We start from the raw sequence: 19,982 nt of genomic DNA, 5'->3' as shown, positions 1-19,982 counted from the left end.
TGGCGGGTTAGTTAGTAGCGCCGTCTTTTAACAATATTGTTTATTCAGCTATAGACAGAAAAATATTAAAAATCTTCGATTCCGCTGGGGCCCCTAAAGTTCTTGAGCAGCGTGAGGCCGGGTGCGACTACACCCTTTGCACCTGCCTAACGACTGGGGGGCATAACGTTAATTTCAATGAGGCCCGCAAAGCCCTCCGCAGGTTGTCCCATGTATGGCCTCCCGCTGGCTACGGTTAAGGTTTAGTCTTTTCTCGTAGTGAGACTGTTGCTACTAGCTTCTTGTTCCTTTGGACAGAATGAATACGTATGCTTAGTCTTTTTGATCTTTCGCTGTAACACAGCACTCATAAACATTTTGGAAATTGGGAGGGGCGGAAAATTCGTGATCCGTCCCGGGCGACAAAGGGTCTAGGTACGCCACTCTCCGTAAGAAAATAGTTCCCTCCGTTGATCATCCTTCAGCGCAATGGTAAAAAAAAAATTACCTCCTTGAAAAGTCCGAAACCAAAATGCCCCCTATATCGATTGCCCTTCGCCCTTGTAATACAATTTTCATTACTGTCCTCTGTGCTTTCGCTCTTCGGAGTAACAGCGCAAACGATGGAAAAGAAATGTTGCTTCAGACAGCGGAGAAACAATGAGAGGAGGGAATACATTTGATCCGGATTATGGAGGGGTAAAAAGCTATAGCCTCCGCTCCGGAGGGAGGAGGGTGAATCTGCCGGAGTTGAAATTTTAATTTCGGAAGATGTAGGGGCGACTGCCAGAGCTGAGATTATCACTCCGAAGGGAGAAGGGGCAACCTCCGGAGTTGAGATTAGCACTCCGGAGGGAGGAGAGCGCAACTGCCAGAGTTGAGATTAGCACTCCGGAGGGAGGAGGGCGCAACTGCCAGAGTTGAGATTAGCACTCCGGAGGGAGGAGGGCGCAACTGCCAGAGTTGAGATTAGCACTCCGGAGGGAGGAGGGCGCAACTGCCAGAGTTGAGATTAGCACTCCGGAGGGAGGAGGGCGCAACTGCCAGAGTTGAGATTAGCACTCCGGAGGGAGGAGGGCGCAACTGCCAGAGTTGAGATTAGCACTCCGGAGGGAGGAGGGCGCAACTGCCAGAGTTGAGATTAGCACTCCGGAGGGAGGAGGGCGCATCTGCCAGAGTTGAGATTAGCACTCCGAAGGGAGAAGGGGCAACCTCCGGAGTTGAGATTAGCACTCCGGAGGGAGGAGGGCGCAACTGCCAGAGTTGAGATTAGCACTCCGGAGGGAGGAGGGCGCAACTGCCAGAGTTGAGATTAGCACTCCGGAGGGAGGAGGGCGCAACTGCCAGAGTTGAGATTAGCACTCCGGAGGGAGGAGGGCGCAACTGCCAGAGTAGAGATTAGCACTCCGGAGGGAGGAGGGCGCAACTGCCAGAGTTGAGATTAGCACTCCGGAGGGAGGAGGGCGCAACTGCCAGAGTTGAGATTAGCACTCCGGAGGGAGGAGGGCGCAACTGCCAGAGTTGAGATTAGCACTCCGGAGGGAGGAGGGCGCAACTGCCAGAGTTGAGATTAGCACTCCGGAGGGAGGAGGGCGCATCTGCCAGAGTTGAGATTAGCACTCCGAAGGGAGAAGGGGCAACCTCCGGAGTTGAGATTAGCACTCCGGAGGGAGGAGGGCGCAACTGCCAGAGTTGAGATTAGCACTCCGGAGGGAGGAGGGCGCAACTGCCAGAGTTGAGATTAGCACTCCGGAGGGAGGAGGGTGCAACTGCCAGAGTTGAGATTAGCACTCCGGAGGGAGGAGGGCGCAACTGCCTGAGTTGAGATTAGCACTCCGGAGGGAGGAGGGCGCAACTGCCAGAGTTGAGATTAGCACTCCGGAGGGAGGAGGGCGCAACTGCCAGAGTTGAGATTAGCACTCCGGAGGGAGGAGGGCGCATCTGCCAGAGTTGAGATTAGCACTCCGAAGGGAGAAGGGGCAACCTCCGGAGTTGAGATTAGCACTCCGGAGGGAGGAGGGCGCAACTGCCAGAGTTGAGATTAGCACTCCGAAGGGAGGAGGGCGCAACTGCCAGAGTTGAGATTAGCACTCCGGAGGGAGGAGGGTGCAACTGCCAGAGTTGAGATTAGCACTCCGGAGGGAGGAGGGCGCAACTGCCTGAGTTGAGATTAGCACTCCGGAGGGAGGAGGGCGCAACTGCCAGAGTTGAGATTAGCACTCCGGAGGGAGGAGGGCGCAACTGCCAGAGTTGAGATTAGCACTCCGGAGGGAGGAGGGCGCAACTGCCAGAGTTGAGATTAGCACTCCGGAGGGAGGAGGGCGCAACTGCCAGAGTTGAGATTAGCACTCCGGAGGGAGGAGGGCGCAACTGCCAGAGTTGAGATTAGCACTCGGGAGGGAGGAGGGTGCATCTGCCAGAGTTGAGATTAGCACTCCGGAGGGAGGAGGGTGCATCTGCCAGAGTTGAGATTAGCACTCCGGAGGGAGGAGGGCGCAACTGCCAGAGTTGAGATTAGCACTCCGGAGGGAGGAGGGCGCAACTGCCAGAGTTGAGATTAGCACTCCGGAGGGAGGAGGGTGCATCTGCCAGAGTTGAGATTAGCACTCCGGAGGGAGGAGGGCGCAACTGCCAGAGTTGAGATTAGCACTCCGGAGGGAGGAGGGCGCAACTGCCAGAGTTGAGATTAGCACTTAGGGAGGGAGGAGGGTGCATCTGCCATTGTTGAGATTAGCACTCCGGAGGGAGGAGGGCGCAACTGCCAGAGTTGAGATTAGCACTCCGGAGGGAGGAGGGCGCAACTGCCAGAGTTGAGATTAGCACTCCGGAGGGAGGAGGGCGCAACTGCCAGAGTTGAGATTAGCACTTAGGGAGGGAGGAGGGTGCATCTGCCAGAGTTGAGATTAGCACTCCGGAGGGAGGAGGGCGCAACTGCCAGAGTTGAGATTAGCACTCCGGAGGGAGGAGGGCGCAACTGCCAGAGTTGAGATTAGCACTCCGGAGGGAGGAGGGCGCAACTGCCAGAGTTGAGATTAGCACTCCGGAGGGAGGAGGGCGCAACTGCCAGAGTTGAGATTAGCACTCCGGGGGGAGGAGGGCGCAACTGCCAGAGTTGAGATTAGCACTCCGGAGGGAGGAGGGCGCAACTGCCAGAGTTGAGATTAGCACTCCGGAGGGAGGAGGGCGCAACTGCCAGAGTTGAGATTAGCACTTAGGGAGGGAGGAGGGTGCATCTGCCAGAGTTGAGATTAGCACTCCGGAGGGAGGAGGGCGCAACTGCCAGAGTTGAGATTAGCACTCCGGAGGGAGGAGGGCGCAACTGCCAGAGTTGAGATTAGCACTCCGGAGGGAGGAGGGCGCAACTGCCAGAGTTGAGATTAGCACTCCGGAGGGAGGAGGGCGCAACTGCCAGAGTTGAGATTAGCACTCCGGAGGGAGGAGGGCGCAACTGCCAGAGTTGAGATTAGCACTCCGGAGGGAGGAGGGTGCAACTGCCAGAGTTGAGATTAGCACTCCGGAGGGAGGAGGGTGCATCTGCCAGAGTTGAGAATAGCACTCCGGAGGGAGGAGGGTGCATCTGCCAGAGTTGAGAATAGCACTCCGGAGGGAGGAGGGCGCAACTGCCAGAGTTGAGATTAGCACTCCGGAGGGAGGAGGGCGCAACTGCCAGAGTTGAGATTAGCACTCCGGAGGGAGGAGGGCGCAACTGCCAGAGTTGAGATTAGCACTTAGGGAGGGAGGAGGGTGCATCTGCCAGAGTTGAGATTAGAACTCCGGAGGGAGGAGGGGCCACTGCCGGAGTGAAAATTTTGCTAAAGAGGGCTGAGGGGTGGAGAGTGAAGGTCACCTATTTTGCCCACGTATGGAATAACTCCTTCCGCGTTGAGTTTGCAAGTTCTCTCCCCACTGGTTTAAGGGGTTTTCCCTCGAAATCTTCGGTTTCCCTTTCCATAAAAACTTGTTAAGGATAACGGTAATAGTTAGTGTAGGGAGCTGTTGGCTCGCGTGGCTTGCAGGGCTTGCCACCACCCTCCTACGCATTGTAACCGGCCACCTGAATTAAAGGCTTTAAAATTCGCTCGATGACTTGGGTCTAAGGTGGTGCCTTGGGTATTAACCAAGCTGATTATTAAATCTCTCGTTAGCGAGCATCGCTTCAATTTATGGACTGATGCTCCGTCCTACTTATTATCATATTATCACGCTGCAGGGCTTCACAGTCGTGTGTGGTCGTGTGAATGAATGTACTGTATACTCTGTTAAAGTGGTCCTAATGGAAATATTTTCACTTCAACGTATTCTCACGCCCTATCCAGTCGTTTTTCTAAATTCTTCGTTCTTGAAATTGACCCATTTCTTAGTCTTATCAAAAAATAAAATAAACAGATTACGGAGATAACCATATTTTATTTTCTCGGTGCTGATACAATAACATTATATATAAATGGTGATAATCTGTGGAATATGTCCCAATGTAGACTAGCTTCGTGTTAGTAGCCGGCTGTCTTAAGGGCCAACTCAATTTCTTCCAAAACTTCCGGATTTTCCATGGCACCAGTTACCTGTTTCATCCAAACAGTTGAACCAAAAGTCAGTCGGTGGAAATTTCGTTGGCCTATTTTGTGAAAACCCACTTACCATACGTCATAATATCGTCTGTTTAGTCGTTTTTCCATTTCTATGGTGGTTCAACAAATTTCACATTTCTGCAGAAGCTAGGCGATAGTTACGGTAAAAACCAGTCGTAGCGCGTGTTAGGAGACTAATTTTGATTTAGTTCGTACTTCCTTTAAGGGTAGACGCCGGAACATACGACGTTATGACTTAGGGAAAGTTTGGTCTCCACAAAATATTGGGAACAAAAGTCCCTCCACTTACTTTTGTAATCGGCCTGTTGTTTTTCTTACCTGCGGTTTTTGACCCTTGCCCAACGCGGCGACGCTGGGCCTGTGTATTTTCCCCGTTCGGGTTCTGGGCAGCTCCTTTACTGGAATGGCTTTTCCAAATGTCACCGCTTCTCCGAAATGCTTCGACTGCCTTTCAACGACCTCCGCGGAGATTCTTCTTAATTCGTTCGTCGAACCTGCGTTCAAACCGCAAAAGCTTAAGTCTATAAATATGTTCCATAAGTGTGTCATTTAGGTCAAATAATTACTGATAGCAGAATGTGGAATGATGTACAATATTAAAAAATACGCTAATACCCCGAGCCAACTACATTTAGTGACCTTTAAGGAAATTATTCCAGGTGGGCGGGTTTCAATGCGTAGGAGGGTGGTGGAAAGCCCTTCATGCGACGTGAGCCAACAGCTCCCTACACTCACTATTCCCGTTAACCTCAACAATTGTTTTATTGAAAAGGGAAACCGAACAACTCGAGGAAAAACCAATTGAACAAACGAGCGGAAAACTTTGCAAACTTAAAGTGAAAGGAGTTGTTCCGAGTTTTCACCCATTGCCACATCGAATTAATAGTAAATTATCAGGCTGTAGTCCACCAAAAATGTGTGGTCATTCTTGAAATGAATTTTACATAAATTTGTACACGCGGAAGATATGTAACGGACACTATTATTTGAAACATATTTATAAACTTACCATTCTTGGCTACGTATAGCGTTACTGGCACTTCTTTCAGTACTAAATGGGGGGTCGAAATGACCACGCACTCGGCCACTTCCGGATGGGACATCGCTATCTGCGCGGGAATTTTTTGATAATCAATAGTCTGCTATTTACTCTTCTACATACAGTCGTAACGTAGATTAATAGGCGCTTAAATGACACATCTTCAAGGAAATCGCCAAGAAGTAATATTTCCGAGAGCCAGGACCTGCAAGTTACTTTTGATATAGTGCTTGTTGAAATATTGGAAACTTTTTAAGTGTTTCCTTTTAACCAGGTAGCTTTAACCCCTACGGTATATTTACAAGTGAAAAATTTCCATAATTTCAACAAGCACTTGCGGGTCTTGGCTCTCGGAAATATTACTTCTTGGCGATTTCGTTGAAGATGTTTTATTTAAGCGCCTATTAACTAGACTCTATGTACACTGTTAAAAAAAAGGGTGTTTTAATGGTATATTAAGGGTGTAATATCTGTAAAAAACACTCTTTAATGTTAATTTAAACGCCCTAAAGGGATTTTTATTGTCCCAAATTAACAACTTGAAAAGATGTATAAAGGGTGTTATATTACCCCGTAAATTGAGTGATTTAACACCTCATAAGGGTGTAGCTCCCTTAAGGCAGTAGTTTAGTACCCTAAAAGGAGTATTTTAACACTTTAAAGGGAGTATTGTAGCACCCTTACTGCAGTAGTCTAGAACCTTAAAGGGAGTAGTTAAAAACTTTAAAGGGAGTATTATAGAACCCTGAAGGGGGTAGTGTAACACCCTGAAGGGAGTCGTTTGGAACCCTAAAAGGAGTGGTCTTGTACCAAAGAGGGAGTAGATAATAACCCTGAAGGGAATAGTTTTATACCACAAACTGTTAACAAAGGAACCAAAACGGAGGACATAAGCACCCCAAACAGTGTAAATAAATACCCTAGCAGGAAAACTGCTTTTTAAGGTGTAGAATAACATCCTTTATAAACCTGTTAAGGTGTTAAATATGGGACAAGAAAAAACCCTTATAGGTTTGAAAATACACCCTTTTTTTAAGAGTGTAGGATATTTCACGACCGAAAAAGCACAAAATTATCACGTCATCTCGCACCACCTAGTGGCATTCTGCAGCAAACCGGAAATAATCTTCTATCAGGATGGGTAATCCTATATCCAACGTTATTATCAGCGATCAAATATGGTATCGTAATTTAAGAAAATTATAGATGGCGCTACAAACACACAGTTAACGCCTATTTTACGTTAAGACACATCCACCAAAAAAGCTACATAATTAGTAAACTAACTTCTTCAACGGCCTGGGCGGCCAAATAAATGGCGCCGTGTTTCATAATGTCGTCAGAACGACAAACCAGGAACAAATCTCCGTTTTCGTCCAAGTACCCTTCGTCCTTCGTGTCGAAATATCCCTGAACAAAAGAGAAGTGTCTAAGTCCAAAGCCTTGAAGACTATCAATTAGTAACTTCGCGAGTTTATATTTATATCCATTTTAAACTCGAAATAATTACTGATAGCTCAGGTATGACAATTAGCAAAAATTATGACAGAGCTGATTTAATAATAATAATCAGCTAGGCTAATACCTTAGGCCTAAGTCATCGAGCGACGTTTAAAGCCTTTTATTCAGGTGGCCGGGTTACAATGCGAAGGAGGGTGGTGGCCAGCCCTGCAAGCCACGCGAGCTAACAGCTCCCTACACGATTGCGCAATCAAGGGTTAGTTTAGTGCAGAGCCCCCTAAATATGCCCACGTCGAAATATACAACTATTACCAAAAGTAGCATAAGACCCAAAAGTGTGTCAGAACGGTATAATTGTTAATGAGTTTGTTGCAAAGTAAAAAAGGGAAACGAAGAGGGGGTCGGAAAATGCGTCATCAAATTCGAGTTACTCCAGCGCCGCCGAGTGATACGTTTTAGAACGTACGTCTATGGGCGAGTAAATCGAAGAGAGAAAATCGCGCCAGACTAAAGACTAAATATAAAGTTGCTAGTACTATTCCAACTAGTAGGTTATGTAGTCTATAGTGTGACTAGGTCTCACTAGAAATTTTAATTGGCGCGAAGGTACAGCTGACACACTTTTGGGTCTTATACTACTTTTGCTATTACCAAGGACGATAATACTACACCGTTCGATTGTTAGTTCAAGTCGTAGCTGGGCAAGAGCGTCAGCGTCGAAAAAAGGTTTGGTCAGAAATTTAGCATTAAAATAATTGGAAATAATAAAAAAAGTTTTATTTTGTTTCTTATACTGATAGGTATGTGTGAAGTGCCGTAAAATTGAGGTCAAATTTAAAAAGATAAGCGCCTCTAGCGAGAATAAAAAGAAGTTTTAAAACGTTTCGTCACTACTCTCTGCGCAAGGTAAAGAAGGCGTATTAGAGGACTTGGTCTAAAGTTCACCAATAATAAGTAAAAATGCAATACGCGGGAGATAAGGAAAGGACACACTTATGTAACACTAATAATGAGCTTATGGTAACGTTTACCGGGTACTGACTGAAGTACGTGGTTTTGCATTTCTCGTGATTACCCAAAAGCGTGGCCAGACATCCCGGCGACATTGGTAGTCTATCAAGGAAATCCAATTACTTAACTGCCTCAAAAACCAAGATAGCACTTGCCAGTACCTGAATACGATCCGGCCAACCTCGTTGGTTATAGCTATCGTTTGGTCCGGTTTCATGATGACCACTATCACGAATAGTAACGTTTTAAAGACATCCTTGCGTTATATTGTTTGAACATACCGTCATAGCCTGGGAACAGCGTTGTCGGGAAGATGACTTTTCGCGTCTCTCTGGCAAAATCGTAATTTGGAGATCCCGAAATCATGGTCCCCGATTCTGTAATACCAAGTTTCCGTATGAAACGAGTTTTATTTGTAGCATCAGTAACATCATAAGTCCCCCATAAGTCAAGGTCTACATCTATAATATTATCTTGCTTGGGAGAGCAGCCACGCTCGGGTTGATAAATGCCACACAAAACGCGTCTAAATCTCAAATTTGAAAAATAAATACCTTCAGAAATTAGTTATCTTATTTCTAAAAGCCACTTTTAGGTTCTGATGAATCATTTTGCAAAGATAAGTGTTAATTTTAAGTTTTAAAGCGATGAAATTTCGAATAAGCCTTGGATAAGGTGCTAACATAGAGATAGAAAATAAATAGAGGCACTATTGTATCTGGCGAAATTGACCGCGAGTGCCGACCCCCTTTTCGCCAATGTAGGAAGCCATGAGATGGGCAGATTACGTCAAAAACAGGGGTGCCTTAACGTGGTAATCTTCCCTCTATTTCTTTCCTATCTCTATGGGTTCTAAGTTTAATAACGTTCGCGCACGGCTTGCGCGTATCATAATAAATTTCGCGAAATTTATTACAGAAACGCATAGTTGACGACGAAACCACTAGGAGGTGCAGATTTACAATACCTATATCTTTATAACTGGTATGTGATCGTAATAGAATAGGCTTAGACCTTGGCTTATGGGGATCTTATGATAGGCTTATGGTAACATAATAACAATAATAAAAATCCCATGGGTTAATGCCCAAGGCACCACGTCAGGTGCCATTAATTTAAGTGGAAAGGCTATACTACGTTGGAGGGTTGTGGCAAGCCCTTCACGCCACGAGAGCCAACAGCCACATAGCCCGTTAATCCGGTAAATTCTTTAGGAAAGGGGAAACCAGAGTATTCGGTGGAAAACCGCTTTAACGAGTGAGGGGACAACTTGCAAACTCAACGCGGAAAGAGCTGTTCCTAGGTTTCACCAACAAACTGTGATCAAACCCGCCTCTTGCTTCAAGATGAAAATGCGAGCCACTTCGCCACCCCACCATGACAATTACCAATTTCTAATTAGTATGGCAATTAGTAAAAATTATCACCGAACAGCTTTTTCAGTTGGGCAGTTAAGGTTTAGTTCAGCATAGAGCCCCCTAGTGCCGCAATATTCCCGAGGTTAAATATACTACTGAGGTCGGTTGCGAGTTCAAGTCGGAGCCGGGTGAGAGTGTCAGAGTCGAAACCGGGGTCGGTCAGAAAATTTGCATTGTATCCTAGGAGCTGTCATACTTATTGGTGTTATGTTACTTACGTTTGTAGCTAAACCTTTGCACGCTTACCCGTTTGACCATAGCCTTGGCACAAAGTTGTCTCGAAAATTTTGGCGAGGTATTCAGTCGTTTCCGCATTTAGTTTTTCTCCTCCGAAGTACAATTGACGAATACTAAACATTTTACCCTTTAAATTCGATTGAAAAGTCCCAATTCGTAAACTAATAACTTACGATTTAAGGTTGTACTTTGAAGCTACAGCTCCGTCAGGGTCCTGGGAAAAATCATTGCGCTTTAGAAGTAAGTAAAGCGTAAGACTATAAAGGCCCCCTAAGTTTGAGACGAATGGGATTTTAAAGTTAGGCAGGAATCGATACCTCTACTTGGAATGCTTATCCTGGCATATCGCCTATGGTAAGATCACTCTGACGGCTTTGGCCCCGCCTACGAGATAAAAAATCGCCTTTGCGCGCGCTCCCCTAACATAGTGACGTCAAAAAAACCGTCAGCCACATCGATACGAAAATCTGCCGCGATGAGCATTCCAAGTTTAGGTATGGATTCCTGCGTTAGGCTAATAACTGGCGAAACTGGCTACATGAATCCACCTGGTGGGGAAAAACCGAAACGTATGCACGAATCCCCTAATGCATGCTACCGGAAATTGTTTCGTAGATGGCAAGAGGTAGTATAGGTGGTAGGGGTGAGGGGGATTGGGAGATTTGCTCTTTTTCTCCGCCAGGTAGCGTATATCCTAATTTTGATACCTCCCGCTCCTGTTAAGTGCTGAACACATGGACCCTTATGCCCAATTCAAACTTAGGGGGTCTTGATAGTCTTATGGTTAAAGTTATAGAAGGATCTTTAAATTAGAGTTCAGCGCAAGCGCCTGTCTCCGCAATACCAAGAAGTCTAAAGCCGCATTTTCAAGCTCGCTAGTAACGGTTAAAAATACTTAAAATACGCTTCCGGTACTAGCTATCGTGAAATTTTAAAGCTAGGCAAAGTATAGCGGACAATTTAAAATTTAACGGGTTTTCCAAGTGGAAGCGGAAAATATCCGTTTGAAACAGATAGAAGCGGAAAATGAAAATTCTGTCAGTGGAAGCGGATTTTTACTATTTTTACCCGCTACTAGCGAGCGGGAAAATGCGACTTAAAACTTAACGGTGCGAATTTCAACTTTGAAAAATACTTGTGCTATAGTAGAAATTAAGCTCCACCCGTTGGTCACATGAGGAGTGTAATCCATTGGAAAGGGTGTTCATAGAGGGGGAAATATCATAGTGCCTCGTTGCACCATCTAACGACCGCTTATGGAACTAACATGATTTTAAACTCGATAATTATGGTACAGAGAATAAAGGATGTACACTACGAGCGACCGTCTATGAATCGTAACATTTAAACATATTATATAATTTGTATTATATTAAATATTTGGATATTATAGTAAATAAAAAGACAAAATAATTCTCTTAGTCCCTTAAAATAATTTGTTTTTCATAATTTCTTATATGTAGTTTGCGGTTGCAGTAAAGTGAGATTTTTCCTGGTCTGAAACTAACGAACGAGATGCGCCAAGAAACCGAGATTGTACTGACCTCTCCATAAAAAGATCCTGGTTATAGTTACCATTTGCCTGAGCAGTTTTAGAAGACCCGGTCGTACTAACAGCCGAGTGACCTTGTTGTTTTGTATCAAACCGTACAACGTATTGGCATCCGAGGCTAAAAGCGGGTCTCCCTGTAAAGGGGCGAAGATGGGTTATTTTAGACGTTAAAATATACTAACTGATAGATGGCACTAACCTCGAATATGACCACTGCAACGTTCGTCAGTAAGCCTCCGTAGACGAGTGAGTGGCTGGCGATCCAACCGTAGTTTGTTGTAAAATAGAAAACTTCTTGGTTGTCGCTGCAGTCCTGCCCGAACTGCAGCATTCTGTAACGTCGTAAGGATATGGTATACGATATTCAAAAGCTAGTCAAAAAGCTAATAGTTGTAAATTACGTGTCGTTGAAGAATTTCACGCATATTCCACCAACTGAATGAACAACACCCTAAAGGGTTATTTGGGATTGTGATTCAGATACATAGCTTTTAACAAGTAGTGGCATGCTAATACCTTGGGTTCTCCCGTGGACCCCGAGGTGTAGATGATAAAGAGGGGTTCATTGGATTCCATCGAGACACATTCAAGTTTAGGTTGGGCCTTCTCAGAGGCTTGTTTCCAGTCGATGTCCCTACCCTCCACCATCGTCACCTTTGTATTCATTTAAAACTTACATGTACGTCTATAAGCTAATAAACGCAGTGGATGGAATGTAATTACTTTAACTTCCTGGATTTCCTGGCGTCTCCAGACCAAAACCGTTTCCGGTTTGTGGTTGGCTTTATCGATGGCTTCGTCTATTATCGATTTGTAGTTAACCCAACCGTTAGCCTGGTAACCCGCAGACCCCATTAGCAACACTTTTGGCTATAAATATGTTACAAAGAATCCGGCAGTGAATATATTACTTTATTAGACTCGATAACGTACCTTAGCGTGATCGATTCTAACGGCCAGATCTTGAGCTGGCAGTCCACTAGGCATGCAAGTATGAACGGCACCTATACGACAACAGGACAACATGGCGAACGCACCCTCTGCCATCATGGGCATGTAGATCATGACCACGTCCCCTTTTTTGACACCAAACTCTTCTAACAGTCCAGCTAGCCGGGTCACCTAAGAGAATATCTAAATAGGTCAACTCGCGCGGGTGTTATTTGACTTTCGACCAACCTCTTGGTAAATTTGGTTGTACGTGTAGGTTTTTCTCGTTTCTGTCACTGGACTATCGTAGTACAAGGCTTCCTTATCTCCTTTGCCATCTTTAATTTGTTTGTCCACACAGTTATAGCATACGTTCATTTCTCCTCCGGTAAACCTTCAGTTTATAACGCTTATTTCTTAAGCAACTCGACGTAACGTTTCTTAACTTGTACTTTACCATTTGGTAATCGGCGCGTCGGAAAGGTCGCAGACTTTATCCCATTTCTTGGTCCACGTCAATTTGTTGGCTATCTCAGACCAGTATTGGTCTCTGTCGTGAATGGATCTTTGACGACACGCGTTAAGTTCCCGCTTCTTCTCATCCATCAACGCGTCCATTCCGTCTGACCCCATCTAGCTGAATTATACCTTCTCCGCTCTCACAGTGGCAGTCGGTCTTAGGATTTACATTTTGATTGTGATAATCTTTATCGTTTTACGTCATGCATCGTATTCCCAGTTAGATAACTCGAGTGGTTCGCTATCTTAATACAATTGGCCATCCTAAAATTCTCTTTGATTGTCTTATTTCGTTATCTTATAAACAAACCTACATAATATAATAAGAATAACTGAAGTCTGTAGATTGCGAATCGTATGAAATTCAATGTCGTTTGCCTGAATGTGATAGCTATAGAGGCGGTGGCAGATAATATGTTTGTAGGTCTAACGCAAAGTACAACGTTGACTTTCTATAAACATCATTTTCATGTACTAAATAATATAACTATACCACAATACGAAATATAATTTTTATTTTCATTATGGTAAAAAGTACAATGTCTCGAAATATTTTACGCAGTTTTTGTGGAATTTCAACAAACGTCACTCTGAACAACCGTATCCCGCCTTTTTTAGCGCCGATTCTATATCCAACAAAACCTCAGGGTTCTCCAGGCCACCAGTTGCCTGTGGTTGTTAATGTATCGTAGTAAAAGTTGCATTTAAAAAAGACCGTTCTTGTGAATATTTACCCGCGGTTGCTGACCCTTGCCCAACGCGGCGACGCTGGGCCTGTGTATTTTCCCCGTTCTGGTTCGGGGCAGTTCCTTTACTGGAATGGCTTTTCCGAATGTCACCGCTTCTCCGAAATGCTTCGACAGTCTTTCTAAAACCTCCTCAGTTATTTTCTCATTCTTCGTATCTAAGTTCAAACCACAAATATACTATCAGTTTGTTTAGCGCGCGATCGCGACTGTTACCATTCTTGGGCACGTATAGGGTGACCGGTACTTCCTTTAGAACGACGTCCGGAGTCGAAATGACCACGCACTCCGCTACATCCGGATGGAGCATCACTATCTGCCAATGTTTGAGAGTAATGCTTTAATGTCCTCCGTTCACTGTTGCTGGCGTAATCTTACTTGTTCCACGGCCTGAGCGGACAAATAGACGCTGGCGTGTTTCATGATGTCGTCCACGCGACTTCCGATGACCAGATCTCCGCTTTCGTCCAAGTATCCTTCGTCTTTAGTGTCGAAAAAGCCCTGAATTGACAAACAAGTTGAATGTGATCCGCGTAGATGCTAGTTTTTGTGACGTTTTAGATACGAATGGATACCGGATATTGACTGAAATACAAAGTTTTACACTTGTCGTGGTCGCCCAAAAGCGACGTGATGCATCCGGGAGGCAACGGTAGTCTGCGAAATTTAAAATAAACCAAGGTTCCACGTATTGACGTAAATTTCAAGTACTTGAGTAAGATCCTGCCCACTTCTTGGGTTTTGGCCTCTGTGTTGTCCGGTTTCATAATGACCACTGCGTAAAATTTTGTAGTTTTGTACATATATCCGGATTTTTAGTTAATTTAACGCCAGAAGTAATGATCACCTTCGAATCCAGATAATGGAGTAATCGGTTCCAGAAATTTTTGGGTGCTTTTGGCGAAAGCGTAATCCCCGGGGGCGGCCACGAAACAACCAGTCTCTGTGGCCCAAAAGTTATTTAATTCGTTATTTTGTCCGTGTCTGATATTTGGTCATACCCGTTTGTCCATAAAGGTTGTTCAGAGTTGTTTGGAAGACTTTCGCTGCCCATTCGGCCGTTGTCCGATCGAGGCTTTCTGATCCGAAGTACATTTGTCGAATGCTTTTCGGAGTATACACGCACGTGTCAGTTATGTACATTAACATAACCGATGCCTACCAAAGTTAGCTTACGATTGAAAGTCGTATTTCGATGCCACCGCTCCATCAGGGTCCTGAAATTTACCATTCTTAAACGCTTGTATAAACGTAAAATATCGTAATTAAAATAGTAACCATTTTTCTCAGGAGTTTGAGGACACCCGGTCGCACTGTGAGTCGCGTAACGCGGTTGTCCCGGACCAGGCGGTACAGTTCATTTGGCTCGCTGCTTAATAGGGGGTCACCCTGGACATAGAATTATTTTACAGCTCAAGAAATTCGACTTTTTCTCTACTTACTTCAAATATCACCACAATTATGTCGGATAACAGGCATCCGTAGATGAAGTAGTGGCTGGCGATCCATCCCAAGTTGACAGTCCCGAGGTAAACTTCTTCGTTGCCGTCGAACATGGTTAAACTGGGAACACGCGTTTGGAATAAGTAAGAAGGAATGGAATTTTAAAAGTCATATTTACTAGTCTTGGACGTATTTGACGCATATTCCGCCAACAGAATGAACAATGCCCTTGATATAGTTTTACAGTTAGACTAAAGTACCAACGAACTAACTAAACATACGCGTCTAAACGTATACCTTTGGCTCCCCCGTCGATCCGGAGGTGTAAATGATGAAGAAAGGTTCGTTGGCTTCCATCGGGACGCAGTCCAGCTTGGGTTTGGCTTCTTGAACGGCTAGCTGCCAATCGATGTCTCTCCCCTCCACCATCGTCACCTCGATAAAAACAAAACACACTAAAATCACTGTCTGTAGTTTGAAACGAGTTAATTTATTTTTACGTTCAAGATATCTTGGCGTTTCCAGACTAGAACGCCTTCCGGTTTGTGATTAGCTTTCACCAGGGCTTGGTCTAGTATACCTTTGTAATCGAGCCAACCATTCGCGTGGTAACCGGCCGATGTCACCAAGATCACCTTTGGCTGTTATACAATTTGGAATTAATAATAAAGTCCAATCGCGCGCTACCTTCAATTACTTTGAAATGGTTAATTCTGATGGCCAAGTCGTGAGCGGGAAGCCCATTAGGCGTGCAAGAGTGTATAGCTCCTATTCGACTACTCGCCAACATGGCAAACACTCCTTCGGCCATCATAGGCATGTAGATCATCAGCGAATCTCCTTTTACGACACCCAACCCTTCCAGGAGCCCCGCCAGACGGGTCACCTATCAGGAAATATAAATACGACAATGGGCACTCACTTTCATAAGCCCAAAAACACCAACCTCGTCATGGATCTGGTTGTAGGTATACGTTTTTCTTGTCTTCGTAACTGGACTGTCAAAGTACAAGGCATCTTTGTCACCGTTACCAGCTTCGACGTGTCTATCCACGCAGTTGTAGCAAGCGTTGAGCTCTCCACCGACGAACCTTCGTTGAAAGCGACTTTTCTTAACACCGTATTGTCTTACATACCTCGTTTTATAAGATTATGTCTACTGACCATTTGGTAATCGGTGCGTCTGACAGGTCGCACACATTGTCCCACTTCTTGCTCCAAGTCAGTTTGTTTGCGACGATACTCCAGAATTTGTCTTTGTCCTCCAAAGATTTTCGATTTATTGCGTTTAATTCCCGTTTCTTCTTGGCCAACAGAACATCCGTGCTATCTGCGGGGAAAGTATCGCTTAAGGTAAAACACTACAATGGAAAATGCGCTCTTCGCGTACCATTTGAACTCTCTAACGAAATCGTGGCCATTTGGACTCGTCGGATGAAGCTGCTTTTGGTTCCCAAATGGATGCTTTGTTCAGCTTCAATGCTACAATATCCTCTTAGGCTAGTTCTTTAAACGAATATAATTTATATTTGACAGCGCCCTCGAAACGGGTGTTAGAAAAACCTCCAGGCAATTTATCACATTTTTTTCGCACGCAGAGTAGATAAAAGGATATGAAGGGTGGTTACATGTTTCAGCCTTTTAATCTATCGCCTGTCTCTTAAAACTAAGGGAGTAATTGTAGCTACACATTCTATCAATTATAGTCCCAAGGTTATGGAACCCGTCGACTCAATTGAGGTCGAATCTAATAATTACGGACAGTTAAGTTTAGAGTTTATCGAGGCGTTGCTGCTTTCTTTAAACAATAATTATTATCATCACTGTGTCAGCTATTCTGTAAATAGTATTTGGCTATTTTTGAAATATTTTATAGCAGAGTCATGAGAGAAAAAATAACATAATCCAACCCCAAATAAATTGCGATGCTATTATAAAATTATCTTCGCGAGTGGGCTAGTGTTTATTTTCAGATCTTCATCAAATAATTGAGAGCGTTTTATCAGTCCTTCAATATTGATACTACTACTGATTTCTTTTCCATTATTTTTCAATTTAGGTTTTTGTTATATAGATACTACTTTACCGTAGTACTGTAGGGAAGTTATTCGTAATATAAATTAAACTTAAGCTCAGCACTCATAATTTTAAATTCAGACAAATCGTTTAAATATAACCTATTTGAATTTATATACCCGGTTTAAAATAAACACGAATATTTTTTGTCAACTATATGTTTCTAACTGAGGTTTTTAGTACATTAGAAATTAGTTGGAGAATTGAACCTGTTAACGAAGAGGGTCACTATGTGAAAAGTCAAAAATTTACCATTGTATTTAACAATCTTGGAAGAGGCTTTTTCGCATGCGAAACTCAATGGGGGCTGACATGCCGATTCTGCAGTTTTTAGTTCCAGATATACAGGCTGCTCTAGAATGTTGAAAATTTTAGTGTACGTTATCCAAATTTCATCGTAAATTCCAACGGCGTAAAATCTGGTGACCTTGCTGGCCAGTATACCGGACCGTTTCTACCTATCCATCGTTGTGGAAATTCATTGTCCAAGAAAAGTTTTACGTCTCTGTGGTAATGAGGTGGGGCACCGTCTTGTTGAAACCACAGTCTGGCTGGTTGGGCTAACGGCAGTTCGTCAAGTTGATCTGCCAGTTCATTTCGCAAGAAATCTAAATAACTCTGGCCATTCAGATTCTGAAGGAAAAATACTGGACCAATTAGACGGTTTCCTACGAGACCAATCCAAACGTTTAAGTGCCCAAATTGAAATTGGTGACGGTGTTCAAAACCCCAGTGTGGGTTTTGGTCTTGCCAAAAGTGATTGTTTTGGTGATTATATGGCCCGTCCCTTGAAAAGGAAGATTCATCCGAGAATAGCACGATGCGGATAAATTGAGGGTCCTCAGCCACAGAATTCAGTAGCCAGTTGCAAAAATCCAGCCGTTTTTCAGCGTCTCCATCTACTAAACCTTGATGAAGCGTAGCTCTGTAAGGATGGTACCAGGAATTCATACCTCAAACTTGGAATGGTTATCCGGCCGTATTCCCTATGGTAAGATCTCGGGGACCGTTTTCAGTGACGTGTATGAGAAAAAAAAATCGCCCCCTCGCACGCGTCTCCCCTCTTTAGGAGTTTTTACCCCGCGCAACCTCCTGTTTTTACAACTGTAGTTTTTTGTTGTTCGACTCCCCGGCCATTTCGAAATTTAGGGTTTGAAACCCCACCATTGATAGCGACGGGTCAGCTCGCTCTCCCGACCTCTCCATGTGGAAGGATTAAGTCCGGCATTGTTAGCGCTGTCAAAATTGTCAGCAGTTACAATGCCCTTCAGAACCGCGAAGTCCGAATTACGATGTGACCGTCGCTATCAATACGGGGATAGCGAAGGGAAAAGCAAAAAGATGTTTGAACCCTTTTTCGACACTGGGGGATGAAATTATCTGAAACTAGGATTTAATACCATTGAAAATCGTATGAGAAAACACGTATGCTCTGACGTCAAAATGATGGGAAAAAAACGGTCCCCTAGATAGAGACGGAAATCGGCCGAGATAACCATTCCAAGTTCGAGGTATGAATTCCTGATGGTACTTATGTCTACGTAATATTTTCCAGACGCGTGTTTTACTGCAACCAAAATCCGTACTTGCCGCGACACAAAAACTACGCGGGTACGCGGCAAAATACGCTAACCCTGCTTAGTAACGCTTATGTAGCTTTAGAGCTCGTCCAATTACGCGTGGTCGTCGACAAGGCTTAGTTTATCAGAGCGATTTAGCTCGTGGCTAGTGCGCGAGCAGTGTGCGCAGTATGTTTATTCCTGTCCGCCGCTTTCGCGATTGGCTGTCGTAAAGCTATGATTCCACCAGTGCGCCTAAGAACGCGACATAAAGTTATTTTTGTCGCGCGCACAAACTTCTGCAAGCGTCAAAGTTAGTGTTGCATTTTATCATTTACTTTTCTGGATTAATTTTAGTAAATGCGTCCACATTTTTCGATACCATGTAAAGCAATCATTTATTAACGTCACTTAAGTATCCGCAAAGTACATTAAAATTGTATTTTCCATCCATTTGTTAATTATAAATTGTGGGAGCACCTAACATAAATTAGCTTGGGCCTTAGGCCCCACCAGCTCCTAATCCGGTCCTGACGGCCCTAAATAGTCGTATTATCTTATGACATATCTTTCCATCACTCACACATACATGTACCGAAATGATCAGCGTCCTATTCCTCCGTTTCCCCCCACCTTAGTGTCCGATGTCATCTTCCGCACCTCGAAAAGAGAATCTCCCCACCTCCGCGGCCGGGTTGGACATAAGGATATTTTTTTTTATTAGTCAGCCTGACTAGCCTCCTACCTTAAAGTGTTGGTTGCACGAAAAATCGATAGCAATAAAAACGTTCTCTTTCCAAAAATGTCATTGTCGAAACAAATTTCCAAGCCTATACTAATTGTGAGTCCGAAACTGACCTTTTTCGCTCCCCAAAATTATGAAATTTTCCGCGAATTTTTCTCCTCCGTAGCACGAGCAATTTGGGGCAAATCGAAGCTGTAGTTTTATTCCTAAAATAGAAGGAAATGAAGTGGAAGGATTTTGTTTACTTATAGAAGTTTTCAAACCAGAGATTTTTAATCGTAATATTAGCAGAATATTAGGCTTATTATCGAAATAAAATTATGTTTTTACGCGCGCGACACGACGTTTATCTTTTCAAATCACGCGGCGCGGAGCGAGGAGCCTTCGGTTTCATATCGTTTTTCTACTTCGTAGCCTTGGCTACGTTCAGCAGCAGTCAACGGAAAAAAAACCGATGGATTTGATATTTTCCACCGATGAGCTTTTTCGTCATAATGACGTCGTAATTAAGTTGCTGAACGCTTTTATTCAGTCATCGGTGTTTTTTAAAATGGCGTAGCTTTTATAGTAGTTTTACGTCAGTAATGACGTCAGTCATCGGAAAAACCGACTCTTCCAGCCGATGACTTCGGTGAGAAACCGATGAGCATCGTGACGTCAAAACCGGAAACTCGAAAA

At 44.3% G+C, this 19,982-nt stretch overlaps 3 protein-coding genes across 3 annotated transcripts; all 3 read right to left on the bottom strand.

The window, feature by feature from the left end:
* Positions 1 to 4,366: 4,366 nt before the first annotated feature.
* Positions 4,367 to 12,899, bottom strand: LOC149934443 (acyl-CoA synthetase short-chain family member 3, mitochondrial-like). The gene is made up of 17 exons (XM_090153901.1): positions 12,674 to 12,899; positions 12,466 to 12,610; positions 12,220 to 12,408; positions 12,010 to 12,156; positions 11,803 to 11,940; positions 11,688 to 11,737; positions 11,486 to 11,618; positions 11,310 to 11,420; positions 9,908 to 9,948; positions 9,744 to 9,847; positions 8,361 to 8,456; positions 8,241 to 8,304; positions 8,100 to 8,181; positions 6,895 to 7,017; positions 5,578 to 5,677; positions 4,887 to 5,062; positions 4,367 to 4,541 (listed from the first exon to the last, which is right to left on the bottom strand). Exons 1-17 carry the CDS (start codon positions 12,847 to 12,849, stop codon positions 4,470 to 4,472), a joined length of 1,947 nt encoding a protein of 648 aa, XP_090010027.1. The 5' UTR covers positions 12,850 to 12,899; the 3' UTR covers positions 4,367 to 4,469.
* Positions 12,900 to 13,230: 331 nt separating this feature from the next.
* On the bottom strand, positions 13,231 to 16,430 carry LOC149934442 (acyl-CoA synthetase short-chain family member 3, mitochondrial-like). The gene is made up of 18 exons (XM_090181198.1): positions 16,315 to 16,430; positions 16,089 to 16,254; positions 15,871 to 16,015; positions 15,622 to 15,810; positions 15,425 to 15,565; positions 15,222 to 15,359; positions 15,103 to 15,152; positions 14,924 to 15,044; positions 14,760 to 14,870; positions 14,658 to 14,698; positions 14,483 to 14,586; positions 14,329 to 14,424; positions 14,193 to 14,256; positions 14,057 to 14,138; positions 13,860 to 13,982; positions 13,698 to 13,797; positions 13,470 to 13,639; positions 13,231 to 13,404 (listed from the first exon to the last, which is right to left on the bottom strand). The coding sequence occupies exons 1-18, from the start codon at positions 16,343 to 16,345 to the stop codon at positions 13,321 to 13,323; spliced, it is 1,956 nt and encodes a 651-aa protein (XP_090037324.1). The 5' UTR covers positions 16,346 to 16,430; the 3' UTR covers positions 13,231 to 13,320.
* On the bottom strand, positions 16,356 to 18,226 carry LOC149934441 (uncharacterized). Its single transcript, XM_090181200.1, has 3 exons — positions 17,459 to 18,226; positions 17,253 to 17,354; positions 16,356 to 16,430 (listed from the first exon to the last, which is right to left on the bottom strand). Exons 1-3 carry the CDS (start codon positions 17,949 to 17,951, stop codon positions 16,420 to 16,422), a joined length of 606 nt encoding a protein of 201 aa, XP_090037326.1. The 5' UTR covers positions 17,952 to 18,226; the 3' UTR covers positions 16,356 to 16,419.
* Positions 18,227 to 19,982: the final 1,756 nt, after the last annotated feature.

The sequence above is a fragment of the Leiobunum rupestre genome, chromosome 7 (genome assembly GCF_980474605.1).
Source record: "Leiobunum rupestre chromosome 7, qqLeiRupe1.1.hap1, whole genome shotgun sequence".
In the NCBI taxonomy this organism is placed as follows: domain Eukaryota; kingdom Metazoa; phylum Arthropoda; class Arachnida; order Opiliones; family Sclerosomatidae; genus Leiobunum; species Leiobunum rupestre.
The sequence above is the reverse complement of the archived record's forward strand: the minus strand, read 5'-3'. Positions and strand labels throughout refer to the sequence as shown.